This window comes from Perna viridis, chromosome 8, assembly GCF_037379345.1.
Source record: "Perna viridis isolate PV_CMFRI_1.1 ecotype Kerala chromosome 8, ASM3737934v1, whole genome shotgun sequence".
NCBI lineage: Eukaryota > Metazoa > Mollusca > Bivalvia > Mytilida > Mytilidae > Perna > Perna viridis.
The window spans coordinates 5,754,098-5,777,297 of record NC_142452.1 but is presented as its reverse complement, the minus strand read 5'-3'; the positions used below and the strand labels follow the sequence as shown (position 1 = coordinate 5,777,297).

Sequence of the window (23,200 nt, the reverse complement as noted above, 5' to 3'; positions counted from 1 at the left end):
TCACTTTCTATTCTTTCACGACCTTCTAGTTATGTCGATGTCATAATGCGATCAGATAGCGACAAAAGTTCCCAGAATACTTTACCTCCTGATTTTTGTTTTGAATCGTACAATACGTTAAACCGTAATAATCATGGTAATATAAACTCAATGGAAATAACTTAAACAAAGATGCCTATAAACATTATATACCGCTTTATTTTCATTTAATTATTTCAACATCATAACCTATTTGGTAAGAATGAAATCATACTTGTTACTTAATAAACAATGTTATTTACAATAAACCTGTTACTTTTTTTTCATTTTGCTTATCAGAATTTCAGATATTTCTTCTAAAAGCAGAGGTGATCTTATATTTAAAAAAAAACGACAGTCTAATTTATCGAACTTATGTCATTGAAAGAGTGATCAGGGAAAACCAAGGTTCTAGCGATAAAAAAAAATAATCCAGGGACAAAACAAAAAGACATGGAAAACAGACATACACAACAAAGAACATAAAGTAACTAAAATAATACATACACGGTAGCAAAAGCAACTGGGACTCTACTAAAATTGGAAGCATGGACCAGGTGCACTGGTGGGGTAAGCGTAATCTGGCTTTTTAGAAACACTATCTATTGTGTATGATACATTGTCACATGTTCCGAATTAAGGAAGGAAGTTTAGAACAAAAAGAAGGAAAAAAGGGGATTTGAACATAACATACTGTTTTGGAAAGGTCTATATGGCTAACATATCCAATAATGACAAAATGTAGAAATTTAAGTATCAATACAATGTATTTATGTGGTGAAATATGTGCATATGAGTATGTAAATTACAATTCAAATTGATGAAATATCAGCAAACATAGGCCGACGGCTCAAAATATAGAACCCCCGTGCAGGTCCGGGTGTAACAAGAATAGGCCTGCAGCAGCGCTAAGCTTGTCGTAAAAGGCGACTAAATAGTGCTCAGAACCCTAGCCTGGGATGTGTGCCCCAGGTGTTGGAATGGGATACCCCTGGCGTGTTACATGCTGGGGTTGTCAGGCTATAATACGGAAAACCTGACCGCAAACCATAGTGGTGCACCGTGTTGGGAAAGATGCCACGTTCCTCGTTAAAGAACCCTAATGTGGTATTCTCCCGGAGTAGGAATCATTGGGCTCCGCCACAGGAGCCTAAATTGCCCGGCCCTATCCACGTCTCCCTATCTCCAGTGGCGATCAAAATTTGTCGACCCCATTGTCCTTGTGTCCCATCCCTTTTTCATTTTATCATCAATTTCATGTTCATCGTCTGAATATAGCTGAAATATTGCTGCTTGGGCGTAAAACCCCAACAAACAAACAAACAAACAAAATATAGAACGATTCAGAGACAAAGGAAAGCAAACACATAAATAAAGGAATCAGAGAACATCTACATACACACTGCAGACAACTCAATAAAATGCACGTACATATGAACATATATAAAAATTTAAGATACAGAAACAAGACAGTATACAATGAATTGATTGGCTACATGTAAATAACCCGAATAACGAATGAGAAAGATAAAACTTCCACTTACATTTGCATTCACTGGCTACAACCTTCATAACATCTAGTTGTCTCTCTTATTTGGAATTCAAATATGTATCCTAATGGGTCAATTGTAAGCTGAATGTGTTGAATGTTTATGAAAAATATCAATCTAAGTATATTTTTTTATTTTTTGGTTTGGTGTGGTTTGTTTTCGGTTTGTTTGTTTTTTTGTTTTTTGGTTTTTTTTTTATATGACGTTAACGTCGTCAAACAAGTTTTCCGTTAAAATTAAGGAAATAAAAAATTTACGTTGTTTTGTTTTTGTTAACTCCAAAATATTCGAAAAAAAATGGTGTATTATGTATAAGAAGTAAACACTGGATATATAAAGAGGCCAAGCCCCGTGCAGGTCCGGGTGTTAAAAGAATAGGCCTGCAGCAGCGCTAAGCTTGTCGTATAAGGCGACTAAGTAGTGCTCAGAAACCTAGCCGGGGGCTAGGCGCTCTGCCCACAGAGCACCTGGGATGTGTGCCCCAGGTGGTGGAATGGGGTACCCCTGGCGTGTTACATGCTGGGGTTGTCAGGCTATAATACGGAAAACCTGACCGCAAACCATAGTGGTGCACCGAGTTGGGAAAGATGCCACGTTCCTCGCACGTTAAAGAACCCTGCTGTGGTATTCGATAGGAGTAGGAACCTATGGGCTCCGCCACAGGAGGCTAAATTGCCCGACCTTACCCATCCCCCTTTTTCCAGTGGCAATCAAAATTTGTCGACCCTATTATCCTTGTGTCCCATCCTTTTTTTTCATTTCATGTTCATTTTATCATCAATTTCATGTTTATTGTCTGAATATAGCTGAAATATTGCTGCTCGCACGTTAAACCCCAACAAACAAACAAAACAATAAAGAGGACATTACGGAGGCGGGGTTTGTAAGCATCATTTCTTTTTAAATAATTAACGAAAAAACAGCATGTTTTATCAATATTTGAATTAATTGCAAAAATGTCAATTTTAGTTTGTAATTTTAAGCCTAAGTTTTAAAACAATTAAATTTGTCTATCAGTTGTTAGAATAAACAACCATTTAGAACAGTTGAAGGGTCAACTGAATACAAAAATTCAAATCTTATGTATTGCAAATTTCGTCAAGCTGTACTCGTTGTTCAAAAGATACCTCTTATTAGCACCATTATGTTACGATACCATACCAGTTCTTAATATATGAACTTTTGCTCAGAGGAGATTTCACGGCCAGTACCCATTTAGTATGTGAGCTGAGATAGTCCCCCGGAAACCCCAACCCACTCATCAAACAAAATATGATTTTTTGCTACACTTTTATCTCCAATTTACGAATCATTTTGTAATATTTGGCTACTTTTTATACCTGAATGAAGCAAAAATTCATTTTTTATGTTTCTCTTATTCCTCGAATTTTGTCTTTCTACAAAACAATGTAAATTGACCTTTGATTTACCAGTATGTCGCCCAATCTTTCAGCGTTACAGTGGTATCAAGAAAGTTGTGGTAACACACACGGATTGGTGTAAAATGTACCCCAACCACACCGAAAAATCGCTGAAATTGTTTTTTTTTTTTCAATATCATGTCCAAGGAATATCAGTGCTTCAGTAAAAGTTTTGTTTGTTTGTTTGTTTGTTGGGGTTTAACGTCCGAGCAGCAATATTTCAGCTATATTCAGACGATGAACATGAAATGGACGATAAAATGAACATGAAATGAAAAAAAAAGGATGGGACACAAGGACAATAGGGTCGACAAATTTTGATTGCCACTGGAAAAAGGGGGGATGGGTAAGGTCGGGCAATTTAGCCTCCTGTAGCGGAGCGCAAAGGTTCCTACTCCTATCGAATACCACAGCAGGGTTCTTTAACGTGCGAGGAACGTGGCATCTTTCCCAACACGGTGCACCACTATGGTTTGCGGTCAGGTTTTCCGTATTATTACCTGACAACCCCAGCATGTAACACGCCAGGGGTACCCCATTCCACCACCTGGGGCACACATCCCAGTTGCTCTGTGGGCAGAGCGCCTAGCCCCCGGCTAGGTTTCTGAGCACTTTTTAGTCGCCTTATACGACAAGCTTAGCGCTGCTGCAGGCCTATTCTTTTAACACCTGGACTTGCACGGGGATGTAAAATTAAAGATGTGATTTTCCTGATTAAACAACAAATAATGACTTATCATTTTCTCTCAATCTGCATTATTCTTAGGGGAACCTGTACTTAAAGGTAGTTTTAATGTGACATTTAACGTACATAAAATAAAGAAATAGAATGCTTTTCTTGTTTCAATTAATGGTCACGATCTTAAAAATCAAGATAGCATAAGATTCGTGTGCTGTTTGAATCTGAATGATTAATGTATATGTCACTTGACTACCTTCAACATAAATTAATATCTCAGTTTCAAAGTATTCCTTATCCTAAATTTGATGATGTTTAGATGAGTCTCGAGACAAAAATTATTACTTGAGATTAGCACCTTTATCGAATGTCCGGGTGTTAAAAGAATAGGCCTGCAAATTATCGCCCGATCGCATTGACAAGCTGCGTCTGCAAGACAATGGAACGAATGGTCAATGATCGCCTTGTGTGGTTCCTTGAGAAGCACTACTTACTAATATTCAGTGTGGTTTTAGGCAAGACAGAAGTACTCTTGACCATTTAGTCCGGTTTGAAACGCTCATCAGAAATGCATTTGCTAAAAATGAACATGTTGTGTCGGTCTTTTTCGATTTAGAAAAAGCCTATGACACGACGTAGAAATATGGTATTTTAAAAGATATATTTGATATGGGGTTGAAAGGAAGACTTCCTCTCTTCTTGTCTAATTTTTTGTCAGATCGTCATTTTAATGTGAGGGTAAATTCGACTTTTTCTGAGGAGAAGGAACAGGAAATGGGAGTTCCTCAGGGAAGTATTCTTTCTGCCACTCTCTTCAGTATTAAAATTAATAGTTTAGCCCAAGTTTTGAAGGACAATATTGACGGTTCCTTGTATGTAGACGACTTTTTGATCTGCTACAGGGGACAAAATATGAGTAATATTGAAAGGCAGTTACAACTTTGCCTCAAAAGAATTGTTGTTTGTTTGTTTGTTGGGGTTTAACGTCCGAGCAGCAATATTTCAGCTATATTCAGACAATGAACATGAAATGAAAAAAAAAGGATGGGTCACAAGGACAATAGGGTCGACAAATCTTGACTGCCACTAGAAAAAGGGAGTATGGGTAAGGTAGGGCAATTTAGCCTCCTGTGGCGGAGCGCAAAGGTTCCTACTCCTATCGAATACCACAGCAGGGTTCTTTAACGTGCGAGGAACGTGGCATCTTTCCCAACACGGTGCATCACTATGGTTTGCGGTCAGGTTTTCCGTATTATAGCCTGACAACCCCAGCATGTAACATGCCATGGGTACCCCATTCCAGCACCTGGGGCACACATCCCAGTTGCTCTGTGGGCAGAGCGCCTAGCCCCCGGCTAGTTTTCTGAGCACTATTTAGTCGCCTTTTACGACAAGCTTAGCGCTGCTGCAGGCCTATTCTTTTAACACCCGGACCTGCACGGGGCTTGAGAAATGGGCTTTGGAGAATGGGTTTAAGTTTTCTACATCTAAAACTGTTGGTATGTACTTTCGTCGAAAGCGAAAGCTGCATCCGGACCCAGATCTCTTTCTTTATGGTAATAAAATCAAAATAGTAGAAGAAACAAAATTCCTTGGATTACTTTTTGATAGTAAACTTTCTTTTCTTCCCCATACCAAATTACTTAAATCTAGGTGTCTTAAGGCACTAGATATTTTAAAAATGGTCTCTAGTACCGATTGGGGTGCTGATACCTCAATTTTATTAAATTTATATAGATCTTTGGTTAGGTCTAAACTTGATTATGGATCTATTGTTTATGGTTCCGCCAAAAAATCTTACCTTAAAATTTTAGACACCACCAGGGGTTGCGACTTTGCCTTGGTGCCTTTATGCCGAGGCAAATGAACCCTCCCTTGGAAACAGACGTTTGAAATTAGGTCTTCAATATGTAAGTAAATTTGTGGCCTACCCAGATAGCCCTGCCTACGACTGTGTCATTAATCCTATTTATGTCGACATTTATCGAAAACATGAAAGCAAAACCCCTCCTTTTGGAATTCGAATAAAACCTCATTTGGAAGCAATTCATCTGGAGACCAATGCAGTGACACCCGTTGTTACTTCGAAATGCTCTCCATGGGAGCTTCCACACCCTTCTTTCATTTTTGATCTGCGTGAATATAAAAAGTCCGATACCAATCCTTTATTTTTACAACAAAAATTTTCTGAAATTAAAGCAAATTATCCAGATTTTTTGACGGTGTATACAGATGGCTCAAAAGATGGCGATAGTGTTGCATGTGCTGCTGTCCATGGTGACAGAACTGTAACTAAACAGTTGCCATCAAGCGCTTCCATATTCACAGCTAAAGCTCGAGCCATATTGTTAGCACTTAAATTGATTACTCAATCTAATCTGTCACAGTTTATTATTTGTTCTGACTCTTTGAGCTGTCTTTTGGCAATTAAGAATCACAAACTGAAAAACACTCTTATCTTACAAATTTAATATTTTATTCATCGACTTCGGGAATTCGAATATAGAGATTGTTTTTCTCTGAGTACCCAGTCATGCTGGTATTCAGGGGAATTCAGTTGTAGACAGGGTTGCCAAGAAGGCATTAAATGAAATAATAAAGGACGTTAGTTTACCATACACCGATTTTAAACCTTTAATAAGGAAATATATTTTAAAGATGTGGCAGGACCGATGGGACGGTCTTGAACACAACAAACTCAATTCCATAAAACCCGATCTAGGCGTTCATCAATCCGGGTCGCGCAATCGCAAAGAGCAAGTGGTCATGACTAGATGCCGCATTGGACATTCTAGATTTACACATGGCATGGCCATTTGCTTGTTGGTGATCCTCCACCTGAGTGTGTCCCATGTGATTGCCTTTTCTCTATCAAACATGTTCTTCTAGATTGTGTGGATTTTGCCAACATCAGGCAAAATTTTTTTGACTGCGCCAATATATTTGATTTGTTCAAGACCGTTTCATCTAAAAACATGATCTATTTCTTGCGGGACATCGGTTTATTTAATAAAATCTAAATTGGATACCTTCCTTGATTTGTCAATAATTTAAATGTTTTATCGAAGTTAGGTTTCGCCCCGTGCAGGTCCGGGTTTTAAAAGAATAGGCCTGCAGCAGCGTTAAGCTTGTCGTAAAAGGCGACTAAATAGTGCTCAGAACCTTAGCCGGGGGCTAGGGCGCTCTGCCCACAGAGCAACTGGGATGTGTGCCCCAGATGGTGGAATGGGGTACCCCTGGTGTGTTACATGCTGGGGTTGTCAGGCTATAATACGGAAAACCTGACCGCAAACCATAGTGGTGCACCGTGTTGGGAAAGATGCCACGTTCCTCACACGTTAAAGATCCCTACTGTGGTATTCGATAGGAGTAGGAACCATAGGGCTCCGCCACAGGAGGCTAAATTGCCCGACCCTACCCACCTCTCACTATTTCCAGTGGCAATCTAAATTTGTGGACCCCATTGTACTGCTGTCCCATCCCTTTTTCATTTCATCACCATTTCATGTTCATTTTATCATCAATTTCATTTTCATCGTCTGAATATAGCTGAACTATTGCTGCTCGGACGTTAAACCCCAACAAACAAACGAAGTTATGTTTCTATAGCTGTTTGTTTTAATTTCATTATTTTATGAAGAGACTTTGATCTTGCTTTTAATATTTTCCTTGCATTAAATGTTCTTGCCGTGATATGGCCCTGGTCGCCGAAACAGCAATAAACAACAACAACAATCAATCAATCAATCTTTTTCCAGTGGCAATCAAAATTTGTCGACCCTATTATCCTTGTGACCCATCCATTTTTTTCATTTCATGTTCATTTTATCATCCATTTCATGTTCATTGTCTGAATATAGCTGAAATATTGCTGCTCGGACGTTAAACCCAAACAAACAAACAAACACTTCAACCAAAGTAAAGTACTTTAAATAAAAAAAATAAAAAACGTTTTAATTCATTTGTGACAAACCATAGTGGTGCACCGTGTTGGGAAAGATGCCAAGTTAGGTTTATAGCCGTCACGGGCAAAAATGCCGTTTGAAGCCAATCTTGTACCGAGAAGAAAGTGTAAACAGTAACAAAACTTATTATTGTAGTACACTTTCAAAAGAAGATATATGTAACAAACAATATTTTTCCTATCTATAAAAAAAGGTGATCTTCTGTCTTCTTTGTTTTGTTCGTTTGTTGGGGTTTAACTTCCGAGCAGCAATATTTCAGCTATATTCAGACAATGAACATGAAATTAATGATAAAATGAATATGAAATAATGATGAAATGAAAAAAAGGATGGGACACAAGGGGAATGGGGTCGACAAATTTTGATTGCCACTGGAAATAGGGAGAGGTGGGTAGGGTCGGGCAATTTAGCCTCCTGTGGCGGAGCCCTATGGTCCCTACTCCTATCGAATACCACAGTAGGGTTCTTTAACGTGCGAAAAACGTGGCATCTTTCCCAACACAGTGCACCACTATGGTTTGCGGTCAGATTATCCGTATTATAGCCTGACAACCCCAGCATGTAACACGCCAGGGGTACCCCATTCCACCACCTGGGGCACACATCCCAGTTTCTCTGGGGGCAGAACTCCCTAGCCCCCGGCTAGGGTTCTGAGCACTATTTAGTCGCCTTTTATGACAAGCTTAGCGCTGCTGCAGGCCTATTCTTTTGACACCCGGACCTGAACGGGACTGATCTTATGTCCATGTATTGGATTGAAAATTCTACAAGAAATAAAAAAAAAGAGGTTTCATATAGCTTGGTCTGCCAAACGTACTGCCGTTCCTCTTTCAAAACTACTATTTACCATACTAACATCAGTCAAAGATGATGTCCAGTCTCTTCACGACTCTTGTAGTAAATACTGTATTAAATCAGTCTCTTGACCTTTTATTGTAGTGTAAAAAAAGTCATTGGTATTGTATGTAATTTCAATTTGTATTATTTTCTAATGAAATCCAAATCTAAGTTGATACACAGGAAATCCTGGCAAGTATTGTTCCAAGTTTTTACATAGTCAGAATGACGCATTTACCACTTCCAACTTTGGTTTTGATAAACGATTTAGTTAATTGTTTGCTATTAAACATTATATAAAGGCAATTGAATCATTTGATAAGTAATTATAGTTTCCTGAATGATGAGAAACTCTTCCCTAAATGAAACTACTAAGTGAAAACAATGAAGCAATGAAAATTGTATCTTTGTGTTATATCTTTACAACGCATTTCTTTACCGCAGGAGGAGCAGGATTGGACTGTCGCAACAGTGACAAGTATGTTTATCTAGATTTTTATAGTTCTTGAAATCATCATTTTATTACTCTAGAGTAAGGCTCCATGGGCATAATATCAAACGAGAAACATATACTTGTATGTATATTATTTCCTTATTGTTAGGTTCAACTTTGGTGTACATGTTTATTTATGACAAATGTAGGAAATATAAACAGAACAAAACAACGCTAAAAACATATCCACCAATAATAATGAAAATAATAATAACAATAATACAATAATATTAATAATAATAACAATTATAATTATCATTATAGTAATGTAATGATGACGATAATGATGATGCTAATAAATTTAAATTTGTAGTATAACTTCAAATACTTCTGTGCATGGAGGTTTGTATCGATCAACTACATAATTTAATCAACAATTTAAAATTCATTAAGTATAATACATTTCAGCCACCCAGTATGTTGCTTTCATTTGGAAGAAAACAATGGTACATGTGTCGGTACGTTTAGATATTTTACTAAGCTCTACTTAAATAGAATTGCTAATGTGTTCTTATGTTTCATACAAAAATAATATTAAAAAGAAACGAAAGTGAGTTCTTGATAACTTGACAAGATTTATCCCTAGTCAATGCTAATTTTATGTCCTGTCCGTTTTGAACGTTTCTGAATGTATGACCCACAGGACGAATGTTATACAGATCAGCAAATAAGACTGAACCAGCGTGTACAAAATATTTTAAAAATGGCATTTTCGTGAACGTGTTTCTTTATTTGAATTATATCATAAATCCAATGTTTATTTAATCAGAGTGTAATAACGGTTATACATCAAGGAATGGAGTACCATGTTTTCCATGTCGTGATGAAACCTTTGGATTCAGATGTTTACAGACTTGTCATTGTTCACATTTAGAAAGGTAGGTATTGTTCATTCTTAAGGCTTTTAAACCATTCATTTTGAATTAGGTATCTGTCAGTCCCTTAAGATAAACATTTTCGGTATGATTTACTACATACATGCAACTTTCAGTTCGCAACTGATACCATAGCTGATCATAATCTGATTATCACGATATTTTTCCGGGCTGAGGGATGTTTTTCTAGAAGAAAATAAACTTGCGTTAACAGATATTACAGACATCTTTGAAGAATTTCAGTTCTGGTGACATGAAAATATACATACATCAAAAAAGTTAGACTGTCTGTCTTACTTAACCTTTTGATATATTTTAACCCTCATATAATATACTTATCGGATGAAGGCTCTAGGTAAAAGTCAATGTATACTTGGACTGAGTTTTACAAAAAGTATGAAAAAAAATCATGAATATTTTGCAGATGCAATCATGTTAATGGATGTCAAACAGAGGAAGTAAATAGTACTACGGACATGTCATCGCCAGACAAAAACTTGGATTCAAATACAAACGGACCAACAAGTTTTTCTGTTGACGAATTTTACTCACATTCGACAAAACCTGTCTATAGAGATACAAAGGAATGTAAGTTAGTAATTTTGTTTGTTTGTTTGTTGGGGTTTAACGTCCGAGCAGCAATATTTCAGCTATATTCAGACAATGAACATGAAATGGATGATAAAATGAACATGAAATGATAAAAAAAAAGGATGGGTCACAAGGATAATAGGGTCGACAAATTTTGATTACCACTAGAAAAAGGGGGGATGGGTAAGGTCGGGCAATGTAGCCTCCTGAGGCGGAGCGCAAAGGTTCCTACTCCTATCGAATACCACAGCAGAGTTATTTAACGTGCGAGGAACGTGGCATCTTTCCCAACACGGTGCACCACTATGGTTTGCGGTCAGGTTTTCCGTATTATAGCCTGACAACCCCAGCATGTAACACGCCAGGGGTACCCCATTCCACCACCTGGGGCACACATCCCAGTTGCTCTGTGGGCAGAGCGCCTAGCCCCCGGCTAGGTTTCTGAGCACTATTTAGTCGCCTCATACCACAAGCTTAGCGCTGCTGCAGGCCTATTCTTTTAACACCCGGACCTGCACGGGGCTAGTAATTTTGACTCAGTTGTAAATATATAACTTTAATTGATTGAAAAAATGATTAGATGATTCATACATTATCGACACCAAATATCAAATTACTTAAATCTAGGTGTCTTAAGGCACTAGATATTTTAAAAATGGTGTCTAGTACCGATTGGGGTGCTGATACCTCAATTTTATTAAATTTATATAGATCTTTGGTTAGGTCTAAACTTGATTATGGATCTATTGTTTATGGTTCCGCCAAAAAATCTTACCTTAAAATTTTAGACGCTGTTCACCACCAGGGGTTGCGACTTTGCCTTGGTGCCTTCAGAACCTCTCCTATTGAGAGCCTTTATGCCGAGGCAAATGAACCCTCCCTTGGAAACAGACGTTTGAAATTAGGTCTTCAATATGTAAGTAAACCTATGGCTTACCCAGATAGCCCTGCCTACGACTGTGTCATTAATCCTATTTATGTCGACATTTATCGAAAACATGAAAGCAAAACCCCTCCTTTACCATACCAGAAAAATAAAAAGAAGTTTAAAAACTAGAAATATTTAAAAAGTTTTCAAAGTTTTCACCCCGTGCAGGTCCGGGTGTTAAAAGAATAGGCCTGCAGCAGCGCTAAGCTTGTCATATAAGGCGACTAAATAGTGCTCAGAAACCTAGCCGGGGGCTAGGCGCTCTGCCCACAGAGCAACTGGGATGTGTGCCCCAGGTGGTGGAATGGGGTACCCCTGGCGTGTTACATGCTGGGGTTGTCAGGCTATAATACGGAAAACCTGACCGCAAACCATAGTGGTGCACCGTGTTGGGAAAGATGCCACGTTCCTTGCACGTTGAAGAACCCTGCTGTGGTATTCGATAGGAGTAGGAACCTTTGCGCTCCGCCTCAGGAGGCTAAATTGCCCGACCTTACCCATCCCCCTTTTTCCAGTGGCAATCAAAATTTGTCGACCCTATTGTCCTTGTGTCCCATCCTTTTTTTTTCATTTCATGTTCATTTTATCATCCATTTCATGTTCATCGTCTGAATATAGCTGAAATATTGCTGCTCGGACGTTAAACCCCAACAAACAAACAAACAAACATAAAAAGTTTTCAGTTGATCAATTACTTGTTTATGTGAGAACGTCTTAAATTGGAAGCTAGGACAGTTAGCAATAGTGCTGGTGAATGTATATTAAAAGTAAAAATATCATGAAACGTGTCATTTCGAATGTTATTTTAAAGATCACATTCACAATAGAGAACAGGTATCTGACTCTAAGGTCTGTTGTTTCACAGTTTTCATAGCCTATCCTCGATTTGTTTGCCATTAGAAAGTCCTGTCTCAATTCGGAGTGGTAAAATATCAAGGCAAAATTTCTCTGATGATATTTATTTGGTTCTTATATTGCTGATCGATGGTTATTCCTTCAAGCAAGTGAATTCATAAAGAAACTACGTTATATTGGATTTGTATTTTTATTGTTTTTTTGTTTTTTTGTTTTTTTTCATTTTCTTTTCATGTTCAATTTTTTTCAGTTATTTCAACAAAAGACATCATAGTTTATACATTGAGTGTCACAACTATTGGGTTTGTAATTATTGTATGTAACGTTATCCGTAAATGTCGAAAGCGAGTAACAGAAAATCGAACTTCTGCTGACAACATAATTGGTTCTCAGGAGCACGAAAGAGATAATCCCGTGATGAATGATTATCTGACAGTGTACGAAGAGATTGATGACAAAAATATTACTGTGGATAATGGAGGAAACACAGAAAATAAAAGAGAAATTGAGGTTGATATGACTAATGACGACTATATCGATCCATGTCATACTCCGGAAATCGAACCAAATGATGGTACTAACATATCTTTTCTTTGCGGGGATAATAAAACAAAGGCTGAACCTGTTCGAAATGAGGTCAATTTGGTACCCAGTCAATGTGACGGTCATAAAATGCCATATGAATCTCTGGTAGGATCGTCTCGAAGGGATTTTCATGAGTATGAAGTCAGCATTTCTTTGAACAAAGAAACTAAATTGGCCGTCGATACTTTATCATTACCTTGTTCGTCCAGCCCGTCTAGTTATGTAGATGTCTTAATGCGATCAGATAGTGATCAAAGTTCTCAAATTTTCATACCACAAGATTTTCAACTTAAATCGTAATTACAAAATAAACAAAACAGGTTGATATTCACAAAAAACAGAATTAATAGATAAAATCCATTCGAAATGATATTATTAACCAAAATACTTTATCATTTTTTACTTTCATCTGTTAAGAATGACAATTCAAATTATTTTATTTTGTATGTAAACACTTTAATTTGTTATTGAATGACAATATAAAAACATTGTTACATTGTAATTGCCTATTAATTTATAATGTTAATGAGATAAACTTGTATTTTGTGGGTAATTCGTTAGATTCATTCATTCACAACAGGTTAACTGTCATGTTGCCTAATCATATCGAAATTTGAAACATTTAATAAAATATTAATGTACAGAAAATGGAAAACTGTCATGTAAAACACATTTTAAAGTATAGATCTTTCAATATCTGTAGCCCCGTGCAGGTCCGGGTGTTAAAAGAATAGGCCTGCAGCAGCGCTAAGCTTGTCGTATAAGGCGACTAAATAGTGCTCAGAAACCTAGCCGGGGGCTAGGCGCTCTGCCTACAGAGCAACTGGGATGTGTGCCCCAGGTGGTGGAATGAGGTACCCCTGGCGTGTTACATGCTGGCGTGTCAGGCTATAATACGAAAAACCTGACCGCAAACCATAGTGGTGCACCGTGTTGGGATAGATGCCACGTTCCTCGCACGTTAAAGAACCCTGCTGTGGTATTCGATAGGAGTAGGAACCTTTGCGCTCCGCCACAGGAGGTTAAATTGCCCGACCTTACCCACTTCCCCTTGTTCCAGTGGCAATCAAAATTTGTCGACCCTATTATCCTTGTGACCCATCCTTTTTTTTCATTTCATGTTCATTGTCTGAATATAGCTGAAATATTGCTGCTCGGACGTTAAACCCCAACAATCAATCAATCAATCAATATCTGTATATCATAGGAATAATAAGTATCTGCTACCACTGGAAGTGTAAGACTAATAAATCTAAGATACCAAGCGATGAGCTTTCAATGTTTTTTTTACTAGTCGGACAAATGTCTTCATTTTATAATGATGAAGTCAGAGGACTTTGCGAAGTTTAAGCTTTAGTCTGTCGACTACAAACGGTAGAGTCTAGTGTCTGCCAAATTAGAGAATCTACTATCCAGTATTTCCTTTGGTATATAAAGTTTCATTATGCCGGACGATAATCATAGCAAATTCTATTTGTTGAAATACGGACAGTAGCTATGGCTGTAGAATGTTTCATTCCCTGATCAGGTATTCCTCTGACTAGAGCATTAAAACCATGCGGCTACGCTCGATTATTTCCATTGTTTGTTCCACAGTAGATGAACTGGAATCCTAAGTGATCTCATCTTTGTAACCTATAACATATATACAAAATATTCACCACTTTTTTTTAAACGGAACGTTTTATTTTCGGGAAAAAATTTAAATATATACATCTTAACATAGGAACTTTACGCGTAACTTATCTTTATAAAATTTAGACAAATACACAAAAAAGTCATAACATACAGAAAAAATATTTGCTTCTAGAAATTATTCTAAATTGAAGCCACTAATTTCCCTTTATACAATTCGTTTAGCTGGTGATGTTTATCAATAAAATTGGTACATTACAATTTACAAATTTTATACTAAGCTGGTGCATTACTAGTATCTAAACCATTTAACATCCACCATCCCATTCACTGTACCAAAATCAAATTCAAACTCACTAAGTCTTTTAAAATGTTCAAGTTCGTTTAAATCATATCTGTCAGTTAATCCTAAATAAGTCCCGGAAGCAGTGATAGTGTTTGGTTTTACATTTCTTGATGTTACCTGTTGCATTGCTTCAGCTATTTTAATATCTTTCAACATGAATGTTTCTTTGAGTATTATGTTGCACTGTAGTCATAACATTGGAAATAGCATATCTCGTACCATTTGAACCAAAGATGGCGCCCGTAGCTCTGTAACTGTGATTAATGCAAAGACTTTGTAAATTATTTTGTCAGGTTCCAGTTGGGATTTTTTAATACTCCTAATAGTCTTATTTTCAAAGCAGTTTGGGCTGCATGTACAGATATCATAAAACAATGCCTTGATCAAGACTCAGTTATCTCGAAATCAAGTTCGTTGACTTTTGGTTTTTTACGTTCTTATTCTGAAGTATATTCATTCAAGGACATAGGATCATCCTTGAGGGAAAACCGGTTAAAATGTATCTTCCTTGAATTTATGTTCACGAGAGCTCTTGCAGAACGAAACTTCGAATGCGAAAATTGTTTTTTCCGCAATGGAGGAAATCATTTTTATGACCAAATTGCAGGTTTTCCTCAGACGATGTTTATTTAGATTTTATTTTTTAGACACTGTACCGTGACTAAAACAGACGCTCTTTGGAAACAAATACAATAGACATAGGTAAAGGCCGCTATTCCGTACAAGTTTATGATAGTCATTAAGTTATGATAAATTGGTATTAAGTGTCCGTTTCTTTTATGATAAAGGACTCTATATATAAAAGTCAGTCTTTCACTTTCATTCGACAAGGAGCACGGTTTTTTGTCATGCAGAATTCTAGATCTACTGAGTAAATCCTCGATATTATTTGGGTCTGTATTTTTCTTTGCTACTGTGTGCTTCTTCATTGCGGACTAATCTTGTTTCTGCTTTCTGCAATATGGTAGGTCTCCACGACTATAAGCTTGGTGTATATAACATTTTCTCGTGTTGATAAATCATGATAGCGACTTATTTCAAAGACGTTAATTCATAATACGGTCTAGTCAAAATTTAGCATGTTGGTCATTTGAAGATCACAAGATTTCTATGTGCTTTATTATCAAGGATGTTTGAAATTCCTTAATGTTGGATTGTTTATCATTTTGCCAGTTCTCTTGAAGATAAAGACACTCATGATAAGTAAAATGATAGAAATAATACCTCACTACGTTTAAAGTCCAAAGGATCGTAAATATGATCAGTTATCTGGCTACATTCATGTGCTGTTTTATATCATAGTAACTAGTTTACACGACATTAACATTAAATGCACGGGTAAGAAGATGTTTTTTTTTTCATCCGCAACACTTCTAAGTAGCTACCTCACGTTTGTCATTAGGTTTCAATTCCCAACGTTCTGTTTTATCTATATACAAATAAGGTATAGATATGAGACTTTGAGTTTAACATAGTACATTCTACTTCTATACATGTTAATTAATACAAAAAAATCTCGCTTAAAATCAGAAATTCGCCAGAATGTATTTCCATGTCTAATATCACAATGCATAACTTTTGATATCATACGACCTCTGAAACCATTTACCGAGAAATATCAGCATATTCTAAAAACTTCCCTTAAACCCTAAATATTTGTTTTCTTTTTCGACTAAAACGAGACATTTGTAAGCAACCAAGCGGGTGTTACTTGAAAATCAAAGGACATCTACACTTCCGATGCTCCTACTACATGTTTTTTGTGGGTGTTATTTTTGGTAATTTGTTGTGTGACTATTTTCCATGTCTAGTCTCAATCATAGGAATATATTCTATTGATTAACGCTCGATACTTGGTTCCCTTGATTATTTTGTTACCCTTAATTTCAGCAAATCTTGCATTTTCCATTGATTTTCATGTAATATGAATAGCCGAGATAAATAACAAAAATAGTAGCCATGTGCATACTTATTTGAAAACTGGTCTTTCATTCATTTCAACTAAGTGTCATGATGTAAACGTAGTAAATAACTTGAAAATTGTAGCAAAATATCCGAGAATAACAAAATATTCGAGAATAACAAAATCAGATTAAAAACACCATTAGACATACGTCATTATCATTAGTATCTCGTTAAAGTGGAATTGGAACTAAAACATTACCGGAAAACGAAACAGAAATGAATTAAGTTTTACACGTACCTAACTTTCAGTGCAGCCGTAGTAGTGGACAGTAGTCATTGAACTGATTCGGCATTTGACAAAACGTGAAACGGGTACATTGTTTTTGGTAATGGAGTCGTGACTTTCTTTGAACGTAAGAATTCTAGTTTTCTTGACCTGATAGATAATTGCTTATGTTTAAATCCGAAAATGATTTTGTCTTATTTCACCAAATCAACACTACAATCAACACTACAATATTTACATGATCAATTTATTGTGTTACCAAAACATCGAAGGCTAAGTTTTACTTGACGGGATTTTAATAAAATGGGCCATTAGTGTGACGTACGAGATATTGGAAAAATATTCATGTAAATCAAGAGACTTCTAATTCGTCTTATTTATTTATACAAATCATCGGAAGACAGTTGTCGTTGTTGACTGATTTTGTTTTTTATTATTTTTTCTATACAGATAGATATGTAGAAAAATATTGTCCATTATTCCTATGACTTTTTGAAAACAATCATTATTAAAACATCCAATATCTGTAAATGATAAAAAAAGCTCTTATCTCTCAAAATATGGGCATGTTAACTTCAATGAAAACTTACATACACCCAACTCTTTGAATAACTTCAACGCACTCTCAATATAGCAGTGTAATTTGATACAATTGTAATTGGGAACTGCAGTGAATCTTTTAACCTAGCCAATTTGACTTGTGTCAAAGGAGCTACTTTACTGTGACTAGTAGGTGTCAAGGTTGGTAGATAGTCAATTCGGTAAGGAATCGAATCGCCATAAAGAGAAAATACGTCTACAGATTACATGTTAGACAGTCACGGATCAAATGTGAAATGTATACAAATGTATTCCATAGGCTTGCGATGTTTGTATATTGTAACTAAGAAAAGGACGTGTAGAATGTAGATGATAAACAGTACATAAATGTTGATATGAGAATGAAAAAAAGAATATTTCTAGATGAAATAGTAAGACATTCTAGATATTGAAATGTAACTTATTTTTACGCCTTCACATGATAGTAGTATGACAAAGACTTGTAATTTAGGAAATCTGTTTGCACCGTTTTTGTCATCAAATCTTGCAGTTTAGTTCATCTGACACGGTATATTAAAGGAGCTACACAACTGGTGATGTTAAGCGTCTTAGCTGGTGGGTTTAACATCGTTTACCATCTGGAAAAACGTGAAATCTTTCAGAGGGTATCTTGTCTGATCTGTGAGAGATAAACATATCATATCAAAATGTGATTACGACCGTAAAACGTCAATACTAATGATATCATCAAATGTCGAACATGCCCCTGCCTTTGAAACTTATTTGATAGTAACGGTGCGTGCTCATCAAGAATATTACAGGCTGGAAACACACACTATATGTGCTCATTTTGGTTTATTACCGCTAGATAAGGGAGGGAAGGTTTACAATAGGAAATCAAATTCATCACGTTTGTTATAAAGTTTCAACATCTTATTCCATCTGCGTGTAATTTAAGGTTTAGGTAAAAAGCTGATGATATATCTATATCTCAAGATCAAGATATTTCAAGATCCTTTTTTGTAAATAGGATATACTTAAATGTTTCTACCTTCCCGTCACATGTACGATTGCCAACAAAGTATATGCAAATGTTGGCAAAAAGATGAACACATATAATGATGAATATTTTCAAACTAAACAGTAACAAAACATATTTGGTGCATGCTAAGTAACAGTTTACTGAGAAAAATAAAAATAAACTGTGTTATAATATTTAAATGAAATTTCAGATGATTCTTTGAAGTTCACTCTTCAGTCGAACGACCTCAAAAGGAATATGTTTAAGATTTGTCATATCAATGGAACGACTGTATAGTAGCTCAATCGGAATCATAATATTCTCATCTAGACGGACGTTTATAATGGTGGATTTTATTTGAGGAATTAAATACAGTATATGTGTTTGTAGAACATTCCATTCCCTGTTAAGGAACTCCTCAGACAGGAACATTATAATCCTGCGGCTGTGCTTGATGCCATTCATTGTATGTGTTACTATCGATTGACTTGAATCGTAATCAACAGCGCCTTTACAGCCTACAATGATTTAGTATTTTTAAAGTGTTAAAAATATCATCTGCATTTATTAAATAAAAAGCAATCATATATCGAATGTTTTCTTCATAAAAATCTTAGAAAATTCACTCATAAATAATTAAAATTCAAGTATGAATCCGCCGATCACAAAATCTAATATTTATGTTAAAATTAGCAATTGATTATTAAGAAAAATCTATGTAATTAATAGGATAATTAATTGGTTATCCTGAATACCCAATATGTGATTTCTCTTGTAGAACGTTTCTAGATTTATCAAACCTTCAATTTATTTATCCCATAATTACTTCATGTTTTGATGAAGACACAAACCACGGAAACTTCATTTTCTCTTTGTTTTACCACAGGCTGACCATTTATGTGGCATTGTTTTACTACGAGCGATAGCGGGAGGTTAAAAAACGACATAAATGACCAGCCCGTGGTAAAACAATGATAAAATGGAGTCTCCGTGATTTATTTCGATTCTAGTAGGACTAGTTTCTTCATATTTTTGAATAGACTAAGGCTATATACTGCACGAAATGTTGGTTATGCGTTTATCACTTTATTACCATGGCTGTGGTCTAAAGAGCTCTGTAGCACGTCATATTATAATAATACAATTAAGGCGCAAAACATTAACCTTTTAAAACACTTATCAGAAGTGTTGCAAATACAACTAGCATATTAAATCTGTAAGTTATGATCCGATGTTCTTGTTATGATCAGAACGCCTAGTTCTTAATAACAGCATTATATAAACTTGATGTTCTCTGTGTCACTAGAGTTCTCTATTGTTTTTCCATTGACAACACCCATAAAATAATGTCAGGTCCCGATAAAACCTCCATTATATATGTCTAATGGTGTAACTATATCTTATCAAATTAGTGTTATCAAAAGTTCATCATTTCGTTTTTGTAATTAAATATAATAAAATAAAGACTGAACTAATGCCCATTCTCCAAATCCATTCATTCAACCATATAAGTGCAGTTTTTGTGTCGAATTTATTTTGTCGTTATATAGAAATTTATGATTATTAAGAGTTTTTTTGTACTTAAGTACTTTTAATCTTAACCTGTGTATTTTCCATTTCGTATTGTGTATTGACTATTTATGACCTTTTTTTTTTTTATTTTTTTGGTTTTTTGTAAAGTATTTTCTGACATGGTTTCGATTAGACAGCGGTTACCCAAAAGTTTTAATTAAAATTATTACCGTAGGCAAATTGGAAATCAAATAGTATTTAATCAAAATTCTGAAAAAAAAAGTTATAACGTGTAAGGTACCTCTAAAACATTCATCTCTATCCGACAATTGAAGTTGAAGTTGATATGAAAAAAAGCAGTGAATCCAATGTTCGTCTGCTTTTCCATTTACAGCAATAAAATCAAAGTCAAACTCTGTTGATCTGTTGAATTCTTCCCTTTGATGCACTAGTGAGTGTTGATCCAAACTCAAGTTTGTTTCAACAGAAATATCGATGTTTGGTTTATATTTTCTTGAGAGCACCTGTAGTAATGCTTTGGCTACTTCCACCTCTTTTAACATGAATACGTTCTCCGAAATATACCTCAATAGAGTATTTCTAGACGCATCATCATTTGTTAGGAGTGAACAAGCCTGTTGTACTAAGTTTATCAATGTTGAGTCCCTGGGTATAACAGACAGCAACGTAATCACCTCATGGAGTTGTTTGTCAGATCTTTGTTGTGCTTTAACAATGGACAGGACGATGGTTTTAACTGTGTGTTTATATATTGGTAGGTCCGACAAAAGAAGTGAGCTTTTCATCCATTCTGCTGCATGTCGATAATGACCTAAATCAAAATAGATGGAACCAAATGTGTACGTTATGTAATAATTTTGGTCCCGACCATCCAGACTTTTGTTGAGATAATCAAGAGCTTCTAATAAATATTCTGAATTTGAAACGAACATTTGTTGTAATTTGGGGTTTTGGCCAGTTTTTGACATGTTGTTGCAAGTTCACACCCATCTAACCCTGTGTAATTTTCAGCAAACAGTATTTTGCCTTGTTTTCTGGCTTCACAAAGATGTTCATAGTGTTTAGCATCATTTTCCTCTAATTTGTACAAGTTGATATGAATATTAGCAAGTACAGAATGAGCAAAAAATACTTCGATATAAATTGTCTGTGGTCGAATTTGTTAAAAAATTTTCCGCTTTTAACTGTAATTGTTTTTTCTTCGTAGCTTTTTGGGTTTTCTTCGCCAAATGCCACATGCATTTACCATAACGGTTCAGAATAACCTTGTCGTCAGGAAATATGCTTAATGCCATCTTAAATGGTAAATCTGGGCTTTTAATGGCTTCATTCAAAATTTTTTCAAGATCCTTATTTTCTTGTTGAATCATTACATGAGGCAATGTATCTGCTACAATCAGAAGCCCAATGTTAGCATATGATCTTGCTCGGTAGAAGACATACTCCTCTGGCAATTCAGTGACTTTCCAAAAAAAGTTTTAAAGCTTCATTGCATTGATCTGATGGTGGAGAATCTAATGGTAGTTTCCCTAATCCCTTTACAACACTAGTAGCAAGATAAAAAGTCCAGATACTCTTTTCGCCGCAAGTGACTGTTGAAACATCGAGTGTGTTCAAGATGTCTACACCCCTAGTCAAATACCAGATGGCACGTTCGACTTTTTTCGATTTATTTGTTGTTGTATATGCAACCTGTCTGACTGACAAATGTTGAATAACATCGTGTATCCTGTTGGATTCCATTGTCAACAGTTCACGTTCTTCAAAACTGTCTGTTTGGCGACATTCAACGTCTAGGAATAAAACACTTTTCCTTAAATATACTAAAGCATCTTCTTTATAGATGTTCAGATCTAGAACTTGATCAAACTTCTTTTATGTTTTCACTTAAATTGTCAGCTTCAATGTCTTGATTGACTTTTCTATATAAGTCAACTAGATCAGCCATTGTGTTTAAATGAATTGGGTTTTCAAGAAGGATATTTTTAAGCTTGTCTATTGTTCCTGGAACATATTTGCGTCTAGGCTGGTGCCTTTCAAGAAGACATTCCATTAAATCGATTACTGTATGCACCACTTTATGTTCTTTATCCCTTGCTTCTTGTAATGCGACTGTTCTGTTTTAGATTCTTTTTTCGTCATTGATATACATTCAACTTAGATCTAACCTGTGTATTCCTGGGGTCATTGTGATATCCTTTGTACTTTCGCCATTTCTTTTGTACTAAAATAGTATTTCTAATATTAAGAAAAACGAAATATCAAAACTCGACGATCAATACATATTAAATATGTAAGAACGCACAAATTATACATCATTGAGTGTTTTACGGCTTTTCTATCTTTTGTCCTTTTATGTATTCCTGGCAAGTAATAGTCATCCAAATACAAACATATGTGTCCGACCAAACAATTTCTCCCTTTTTTATTATCGATTTCCATTTTTGTGCATTCCTCCATTGCATATGATGATAATATTTCTCAATTGAAACAGTATGCAATCGATTGTAGCAACTATTTTGAATTCTTAATGCACAACCATTGCACATCCACAACTAATGATTATATTCTGTTTCTGTCAAACAGATTATAGATGATGGATTGATTTGAGGTAGCTTTTGCTTGCATATTATTTTTTTTTTATTTCAAACTTGACGCATTATCCCCGCAAGGTTGAAGTTGGTGCTTTCTTAGATATTGCTTAATTTTTAATTTATTTTGTTTCTTTTAATTTCTCTCATTTATTTTTCATATCTTATTTACTGTTTTATAACCCGGGAATTTCACCAAAATAATTCAAACTATGACAAAAGCACTGCATTTTACACAATTATAACTTATCATATCCTCCTTGAAGATGTAACTGTGAGCAACTCGAATTTTTAACAACGGCCGCAACTTTCAAAAATGCTGTCAAAACAAATATTCTATTCCTTCAAGAAGAGTTTTTAGGTCAAGTAAAGTTCTGATAACCTTATTAAATGATTTTCGATAATTAATGTAATAGTGCAGATATAGTTATGATATCTAAATATGGTCCCCTTATGTTGTTTGTGGTTATGCATGCATAATATGTTTATCTAAGTAATCTTTAAAAAAATATATATATATATATTTCAATAAAAAAACGAAGATTT

General features: G+C 35.6%; 2 protein-coding genes across 2 annotated transcripts; one reads left to right on the top strand and one right to left on the bottom strand.

Annotated features, from left to right (window-relative positions):
• Nucleotides 1-8,762: 8,762 nt before the first annotated feature.
• LOC148609077 (uncharacterized) lies at nt 8,763-13,515 on the top strand. The gene is made up of 5 exons (XM_088541806.1): nt 8,763-8,948; nt 9,372-9,421; nt 9,733-9,841; nt 10,263-10,426; nt 12,463-13,515. Exons 1-5 carry the CDS (start codon nt 8,833-8,835, stop codon nt 13,095-13,097), a joined length of 1,074 nt encoding a protein of 357 aa, XP_088397932.1. The 5' UTR covers nt 8,763-8,832; the 3' UTR covers nt 13,098-13,515.
• A 3,330-nt stretch (nt 13,516-16,845) lies between these two features.
• Nucleotides 16,846-21,168, bottom strand: LOC148609076 (uncharacterized). The gene is made up of 2 exons (XM_088541640.1): nt 20,344-21,168; nt 16,846-19,048 (listed from the first exon to the last, which is right to left on the bottom strand). Exons 1-2 carry the CDS (start codon nt 21,029-21,031, stop codon nt 18,738-18,740), a joined length of 999 nt encoding a protein of 332 aa, XP_088397766.1. The 5' UTR covers nt 21,032-21,168; the 3' UTR covers nt 16,846-18,737.
• Between the last annotated feature and the right edge of the window lie 2,032 nt (nt 21,169-23,200).